The following is an 8,987-nucleotide window of genomic DNA, read 5'->3' on the forward strand; positions in this document are numbered from 1 at the left end:
AGGCCAATTTAGTTTCATTTTTAGGTTGGCCAAATATAGGAATACCGAATATTGCTATCGTAGTCATGCCATGTGAAATTATAACCATTTCGGATAAAGGATTAGGACTAGTAACTTGTATTAAGTGATAAGACAAGCCCCTAGAGTCTTAGACGCAGTCCCGACCTCCTATCACTTATCCCTCAACCGCCACGTATCACCAACTTTTAACGCAGAACTTTTCAATGCAGTCAACAGAGGAACTATAATGCAAAATATTTGAAAAAGCACATATTGCCATTTTTATCCTCGTAGAAAAATCAAGCACAAGTAAATTGAATGGTATATCAAAGATCACAATTCTTTAAAATAAAAACACAAACTTGTCCAGCGGAACTTTACCACTTGTAAATTGAATGGTATTTTAGAAGGGGTACAAAAGAGACTAGACAAACCACATTTTATCATCCCAACTATAAGACCTAATAGAACTCCCAAAGAAATGATATTTTAAAAAAAAAAAAAAACATCAACATTAACCCAAAATCTATCAACACATGGCAAAAACAAAAATTTACATATAAAAAAAAAGGCACTTGGTTGTCAAAATATTAAACTCACTGTAGTAATTCCCAACAACGTTCTTTTGTCATTCATCCACCTCACAGTCTTCTTCATCCAACAGCTTGTAGACACTGAAGTGGTTGACCCTGATTTTCCATTCTCCTTTAATGGGATCGTATGAAATAAATTCAGCACCTTGGTCCTCAGCCTTTCTCTTAAGCATCTCCGTATATTTCTCGATCTTTGGCCCTTCTGTGTATTGTTGCCCAGTTTTCTTGTCAAAACATTTGATGCTAAGGAGAGTAACCTCAGCGGGCTTATTCAGCCCTTGTCCAACAGGTGGCTTCTTTGCATCATCCATGTATACAATCACCTCACGGTTGTTGAACTGAATAAGGGACTCAAGGTCAAGTCCTCTTACATCTGTCTCACCCAAGAATCTGATGCTGCCATAACCTTGCCTTCCGACCACAAAGTCCTTGACATGACTGCAGAATCCTGGTTCGGCTCTTTCCTTTGCCGCCAGCTCATGGATTCGAGGCTGCGTATAGTAATCAGAACGCCGAAGCTTTGGCATTAGTGCCTCAACATCAGCTCCATGTTCGTACACAATTGCAGCCTCACCAGCCCTGTGCCCACTGAGGGTCTTGTATACATCTGCCTTTTGAGGAGAATGGTCCTCAACACTCCCATTGGGTACTTGCTTTGTTGGAGGCTGAACATGCTCCTTGACAACCCCATTTTCCACTGCAGTTTCTGAAATCAATCATCAAAATTCAGACAATGTTTCAATAAAACAATCAAAAATATAGTATTCACAAACCAAAGAGCTTCTGTATAACTAAATCAACTACTACAAAATTCATATGTACATACTATTGCTAGCTGAGCTGGTCCCATTAACTGGTTGAGTAGATGCTTCTTTAGATGCACTTCCTGAACATGGTATTAAGAAACAAAATAATAAGTCTGCTTGTCATTTCATTAAATCTCTAGGAACGGAATTTACTTTTTCAAAAGGGGACATATGAGAGACAATAGGACCACCAACATAATATGGGATGCAAACCCATTACAGTAACACAATTTTCTTTTTATATAGTTTTTCCCTTTTTTGGTGTGGGGGGGTTGTTAATAAAGGTGTTGCCCGATGTTGATAGTGATATGATTTCTATCTTATCAAACACTTGAACACAAATCTTTGGATGGCATGCCTTGTGTTAGCGCATAATCAAACATACTAACATGGCCCATACTCAAGTAAAATAAATAAAACACTAACCACAAACAATTTAGAAAACATTACCATTCTCCTTCACTGGGGTATTTCTATCCTTAAAAGGTGATGCTTTCTCAGATGAAGCCCTTCCAGGCCATTGCTCCATGGGACAAATAATCAGTGCCCTTGGGTTTTCTCTAGGAATGAAAAGTGCATCAGCCTTTGGAGTGGTTGGAGTGTCCTCATCATCACTAAAGAATGGAACCTGCAGGCAAGAAGTGCAGTCATACACCATATTCATCTCCATAAAGGAGCATGTTATTTAGAAACCTAGATTGATAATAAAAACTACAGTACTCACCTTTGGTCCATCTGTTTTAGACGGAAATTTCCGGAGAGGAACCCTGACTCGTCTTTGTGATAAGTGTCGAGAAGTCAATAACGATGATATTCTAACAGGCGCAGGTTTGTCTTGAGCCTGGAATGAGATATCGTCAACCATATTTTAAATGCACATAAAAGATCAAAGTAATTTATGCTCAATTACAAAACCAGCATTAAAGACCAATAGAACCAAAGTTCAAATAAAAGAGAGATCTTCTTACAGGCATGCTAGAGATTCCATATTGAATTGAAGTTGTTCCACCTCGACCAATTGACATCTGAGGCAAAGCAGGAAGTGTTCCAAATGGATTGGTCATTGGTGCTGGTTGTGCAACTACAGAGCTCGGAGTAGAAGACCTGTCACGTGAACACATAAGCAAAGAACCTTATATATTTTAAATACAACATCCAAACTTATCAAAGAAAGAATAAAAATGCAATTCTACTCCAAAAAGACAAGCAAATAAAAAGACAAACACAATTGAGTGAGGAAAACCACTAAACAATTTAATATCGAATACATGACTTTACTTAGTTACAAGAGTTGTAACTTACGACAGTCCAAAGTTACTCTGCCCAAATATACCTGGAGTGCCCCCGAAGCTACTTGCACCAACTATTTAAGACAGTACAGTAAGAACTCATTAGAAACATTAATCCTTCAATCAGTGAAAGGGAGAAAAGAGAATAGGCAATAGATAATATATTTGACTGACTTGGTTGTGTCTGGCCAAAGTTGCCAAAGGCAAAGGAACCACCTGATTGAGCAGTCTGTGGTTGTTGGAAAGGTGTTGAAATGGATGGCTGCACACATAAGTGAAAAAAAATATATTAGAAAGTCAAAATGCAGTTGAGTATAGGCTCAGTCTTGCACACAAATCTGTACTAATCTTTTTGTCGATACCATTTTACCTAGCGTAAAATTAATTTAGTTTAGACACAATTAGGAAGCAATAGTACCATTAAATACATGTAGCAAACAATGCGATGAGTATAGGCTCAGTTGTTATTGTTGTTATGGGATGTATTAGCAAGGACCAAACTCCTAACCACTTGGTCATGGAGGGTTTAACATCATGTCAAGAATCAACTCGTTCAGTCACAACTAGATAGGTTAATGTTTCAATACTACAACTGTATTGCATACCATCTTTCATTTACTTAGCCTGCATTACTCCTCTAATATTAAATAATACTTGGTAAAGATTCTTACACTGTTATGGTTTCAATAGATCCATGTCAACAACCCTGGCTTTTGTGTGAACATGACCATATTTTATCTTGCTTGATACAAACATTGTACTCTAACGAAACTAAGATTAAAAAGTGAAAAGCAATACTGCATACATATAAATACTCACCGCCGTTTGCCCAAAGCCTGTCAGAGAATTAGATGTGAGTGATGAGCTGCTCGAGAAAATGCTTCCAACAAGCCCAGAAGAAGGTGAATTGAACAAGCTAGTTTGACCAAAAGATGAAGTCTGCCCAAAGGGAGAGGATGTCTGTCCAAAACCTGAGCTTGGTTGCGGGGCTATAGAACTAAATAATTGGGATGGCTGAGTGTTCCCAAAAATGCTTGAGCCAAATGGTGAAGATGAAGTCTGAGAAGAAACAGTATTAAACAAGGATGTAGAAGATGTCCCAAAGCTCGGAGAAGAGTTAGCTCCAAATGGAGAGGGGGATGAGCCAAAAATAGAAGGCTGTGATACGCCTGTTGTTGAAGAACCAAAAGCTGATGAACTGAAGGCAGGAGCAGATGATGTTGTACCAAATCCAGAAAAAGTTGAAGTCTTCTGGGCAAATGGGTTAGAACTAGTTGTCGTGCCAGAAAAAGGGTTGGCAGATGTTTGACCAAACCCTTGTATAGGAGCAAAGGTGTTTGTCTGTGTTGTAGATGCTCCGAATGGCGAACTAGTGGTCTGAGCAGAGGAATGTGGCCCACCTGAATTTAAATCGAATATAGATCATGTCAGGGTCATTGTAATTGGAATGAGCAAATTTATCACATTATTATTTATAATAAAGAAGTAAGTACCTTTATCTCCCAATTGATAGTCCTCCCATCTTAGCTCCTCGTGGCTTTTTTCTTTGTAAATAGGCATGGCTGATATCGATTCCAATTTAGCAGTCTGTCCAGAGGTACCACTATCAGCTTCTGTCGTTGGTGTATAGTTAGCTACTCTACTTCCACCCCGTTGACCTCCAAAACCCGGCTGACCAATACCAGCATTTCCAAAGGCTGGTGATGGAGTCTGGGATCCTGTATGAAGAAATATGTAAGGAGAACATTCAATTTCCTTGGCATAAGGTATACGAAACCCAAAATAAAGTCATTATCATACACAAGTCCCAAGTAGTTAAGAATAATTGTCACTAAGTAGTCAGTATTATAAAGGCTTTTTTAACTCACCGAATGCAGAACTCTGCCCTCCAAAAGGTGAGCTTGTACTTCCAAATGGGGTGCTGCCACCAAATGCAGAAGAAGACTGACCAAAAGCTGGAGTAGAGCCAAAACTAAATGCAGGGGTACTTGAAGCTCCAAAAGCTGGAGTACTAGAAGCTCCAAAAGCCGGAGTGCTAGAGGCACCAAATGGAGTGCTTGAAGTGCCAAATGCAGGAGCACTTGATGCACCAAAAGGGCTAGTTGAGGCCCCAAATGCTCCCCCGCCTCCGAAAACGGAAGTATTGGACCCACCAAATGCACTTCCTGTGTTACCAAAGGATGGGCTGGAAGTTGAACCAAATGCAGGGGTGCTAGTTGCACCGAATGCTGGGGTGCTAGCAGCACCAAATGCAGGGGTGCTAGTAGCACCAAATGCCGGGGTGCTTGAGGCACCAAACGCAGGGGTGCTTGTGGCACCAAACGCAGGGGTGCCCGTGGAACCAAACGCTGGCTGAGACGATCCACCAAAAGGAGTTGACGAACCAAAGATGCTGCTTCCAAATGCTGGTTGTGACGGCTGGGTGGCACTTCCAAATGGAGTTGTTTGAGTGGGAGTAGATCCAAAACCTCCAAAAACAGGCTTCTGACCAAAAACAGATGATCCTATATAGCAACCAAGTCGGTTAGCAGATTGAATTAGAGAAAAATGAAATAAAACAAATTAAGAGAATAAGCAGAAAATATGCCAAAAGATGCTAATGAATTATTAAGTGCAAAGAAGTCAAGGCAGGAATGTGTAATATAATATGTCACTCGAAGTGTGTAAACAAAGCTCAACAATTGCATTGCAAGTCCATCACCAAAACAAAACCATCAAAATAATTAGCTAATCACCAATAGGACCACAACATCGTGAGGTAACGGTGCAAACCTTTGTATGAAGACTGTAAACTGGCATTTCCTTTTTGGGGCGTGTGAATGGAAGGGTTTGAAGATTATAATAGAGGAACCTTTCCATTCCCTCACTTGCAAACCAAAAAACTCAAATCACATACACAACCTTTATTAATATGATGCTTTTCATTCTTCCAAATGCCGAAAGAAAGACAGTTACACAAAAGTAAAATGAGAACTAAACTGACTAATAATTGGAGTAACAACAAAGATTACATAAGCATGCTTACCCCCAAATGATGATGATGAACCACCAAAAGCTGGGGTGGAAGGTGACGCACCAAAAGCCGGAGCCGAACTACCAAATGCGGGCGAAGATGAAGCACCAAACGTTGTGGTAGAAGAGAAGGGAGAAGAAGGCTGAGCAGCACCAAACACACCAGTTGAAGTACCTCCAAATATGGAACTACCTGTCTGCGAACCAAAAGGATTCGTACTACCAAAAGGCTTAGGGGCAAATGGATTGCTGCTAGAAGTATTCTGCCCGAAAACAGACTGTGAGCCGAACGGGCTCGATGAAGACTGCCCAAAAGCTGGCAAATGAAAAAGAAACACACCACTTTAACAATATACAATTACCCAATCCTAAATGACAAACCAATTATAGTCTAATAAATTATCACATGCTAAGCTCGAACCGATACACATCTCAAAGAAAAAAAGAAATTAAGAAATCATAAATATACAATTAAGAAAAATGAGACAAAATTATCACAAAACATAAGAATAAAAGAAAGAGAGATTAATAAGCAAGGGCAAATGCACTTACGGTTCGTTGAACCAAACATCGTCACAAGTTCCAAAACACAAAGCGGCCTCTTGTTGCCCCCTAACTGCAATCATCATTCACCAATATGCACATTAGAAGCAAAAATTAATTTAATTTCTCTTTATATTTTATCCTAAATAAGGAACAAAATTAACCAAAATAAATAGCAATACGCGAGTCGTATGATTTAGATTTAGGGATCAAATAATCAATTAATCAACGACATTCTTACGACACCAATCAGTTGAATCAAGGTAGAAGATGCAACAATATTATCTGAAGGGTGTGTGATTCAAATATTAGTTTTCATTCCTAAGAATATCATCCCCAAGAATATAATGCCTAGGAATGAGATTACTCTAGCATGTAGTATTTCTATGTTTGGTTTACAAAATTTAATTCCTGGGAATGAATAATTTTTTGTTTGGTTGGATTTAAGTTCTTTGGACATATTATGTAATATGTCAAAATTACCCCTAATATCAAATATTTTCTAGCTTTCTTAATAAAATTAAATATAAACCTAATTGAATATTACTTTTTTACATTGAAATTTTTCTTGAATTTACAAAAATACCTCTAATAATAAATTTACTATTATATCCCTAATAACAAATATGTTTCATTAAAATTATTATTGATTCTAATTTTTTAATTTACTAAAATACCCCTAATATCAAATATCTTTAATTAAAATTAGCATTATCACAATTAAAATTAGCACAAAATACTTATCTAAATTTCTAAAAATCCCGTAATTCATGTTCGTCTCATAATCCACAGTTAAACTTATATAAAACAAATCTCAACAATTCTAACCACATATGTATTAAAAAGCTTCACTATTATCCAAATCAAAGTTACAAAGAAATCTCAAAAGTCAAAACTTACTAGCACTAATAAGTTTAACTTATAATAGTTTGGGTAAATAGCTTAATTAAGCTCCTTTTGAAAAAATACCTTAAATAATAAATGCTTATATTAAAAATAGCTTATAAATAAGTTATTTTGTGTTTGGTCTTTTAGTTCTAAAAGTGCTTATTTTAAAAGAAATGTGATAAAAAGCTTTTTATTATGAGAGAAGTCATTTGTTCAACTTCTCCATAAGTACTTAAATAGCTTCTTAAAAAGCTATAATTTGGTTTTAAAAATTGCATCAGACATTAATATTATACATTTTTATAAGTTAAAAGTTAAAAAAAAGTTACTTATGACCCTATCCAAACAGGCCCTAAAGCATACATGCACAACTCTTGTAAAAATGTTATCAAAATTTCTCTGTTTTCTTCTTTAATTTTCCTCTGCTTTTGTCCTTCCCCTGATTAATAACAACAAAAATCACTAACACAACATACACTACAGAAGATTCTCCTCATCATCATACACAACCAAAACTCCAGTCATGATAATCATAAATTATATACTATTAGAAATTTGAACAACCACTACTATATATAATTCTCATCTGAAGTAGTAATATAACAATTTTCTGATTACATAATAATAAAAAAAAATATTATAGCAAGTAAAAAAGACTAGTAATAGAAGAAATTGCAACAATAATCATCACTGTCCATTTTTGCATAGTTATACAAGCATGGGTTATACAAGCATGATCCACAACATTATATAAGAGTAATGATAGAAAATTAGACAGTAGAAAAAAAAAATCCAAGGAGGCACACATCAAGAAAAATTAAGATACCATTTGCAGATAGAGAAGGAGTATATGGAGCCGATGGTGTTGGATAAGGAGCAAGTGGAACTGGCATTATAGATTACAATACTTTTAATAAATAAATAAAGAAAAAAAGTATTAAAAGAATTATATATTATCTTTCTCTGCCAAAATCTACAGAGAGGAAAGCAGTTTCTTCCATTTTATTTTGTTTCAACTCCTGAAAAGTGAGGAAACGAACAGCATTTTCCTTGTAGTGATAAATTAATACTCGTTAATAAACCCCATTGTCAATTGGCTCAAAAAGCTTTTCACCCGTATCAAAAACTGAGGAATACAGGACAAAACAAACACCTTTGAGTTTTACTGCCCACTAAACATGTAAAACTTGAAAACATGAAAAGGATTTACTAATCTAGAATCATCAAATTAACACCAACACTCTCCAAAATTGTGCTTTTCTGACTGATAAAGGAATTATTACATCTACCTTCACAAATCAAATTTCACTAACATAGTAATAAACAAATCAAATACTACCATAAACTACATCATATGTCATATATTTCATTGCTTTCGATAAAAATCATCAACATATATATTACCAAATATGACATACCTATTTGACAAAATTTTTCAAACCTAACACAAACCCTCATGCCAATAACTCACAGCACAAACAGAGTTCATCAAAAAAATAAATACATAAAAATAAAACATAAAAATCTAAACATAAAACAATGTCAAACCACATGTTCTAGCAGAAGCACTAACAGTTTAAAAGGAAAAAAAAAAATTATCAAAGAGAAACATAGATGAATACCTAGATTTCTAAGATGTCAAGCAATTATAGATACATAAATACATTAAAATACTGAGGTATCCTTAACCCAAATCCTTACCTGAAGAAGAAGATCTTGTGCTTGAAAAAGATGAACAAGGTTGCAGAATACAAATTAAACTCTCTCTGGGGTTATTGCTGAGACGTGAGGAGAGAGAGAGAGAGAGAGAGAGGCGAGGGAGGCGCGGCGACAACACGAGCAGGAAGCACAGCTCG

At 36.3% G+C, this 8,987-nt stretch overlaps 1 protein-coding gene across 2 annotated transcripts in view; it reads right to left on the reverse strand.

Moving 5' to 3' along the window:
• Positions 320–8,987, reverse strand: part of LOC107617805 (nuclear pore complex protein NUP98A) — an 8,875-nt gene continuing 207 nt past the window's right edge. Inside the window, exons 1-13 of one of the 2 annotated variants that reach the window (XM_016319675.2) lie at positions 8,833–8,987; positions 6,253–6,316; positions 5,714–6,016; positions 4,557–5,192; positions 4,182–4,406; positions 3,508–4,088; positions 2,863–2,950; positions 2,702–2,762; positions 2,368–2,503; positions 2,124–2,240; positions 1,850–2,027; positions 1,420–1,479; positions 320–1,299 (exon numbers count right to left, since the gene is read on the reverse strand). In XM_016319675.2, coding sequence (XP_016175161.1) covers positions 629–1,299; positions 1,420–1,479; positions 1,850–2,027; positions 2,124–2,240; positions 2,368–2,503; positions 2,702–2,762; positions 2,863–2,950; positions 3,508–4,088; positions 4,182–4,406; positions 4,557–5,192; positions 5,714–6,016; positions 6,253–6,271 — 3,075 coding nt within the window. In that variant the 5' untranslated portion in view covers positions 6,272–6,316; positions 8,833–8,987 and the 3' untranslated portion in view covers positions 320–628. The remainder of the gene's footprint in view (positions 1,300–1,419; positions 1,480–1,849; positions 2,028–2,123; positions 2,241–2,367; positions 2,504–2,701; positions 2,763–2,862; positions 2,951–3,507; positions 4,089–4,181; positions 4,407–4,556; positions 5,193–5,713; positions 6,017–6,252; positions 6,317–8,832) is intronic. The other variant, XM_021111627.1, reaches the window with a different exon arrangement.

The sequence above is a fragment of the Arachis ipaensis genome, chromosome B09 (assembly GCF_000816755.2).
Source record: "Arachis ipaensis cultivar K30076 chromosome B09, Araip1.1, whole genome shotgun sequence".
Taxonomy (NCBI): domain Eukaryota; kingdom Viridiplantae; phylum Streptophyta; class Magnoliopsida; order Fabales; family Fabaceae; genus Arachis; species Arachis ipaensis.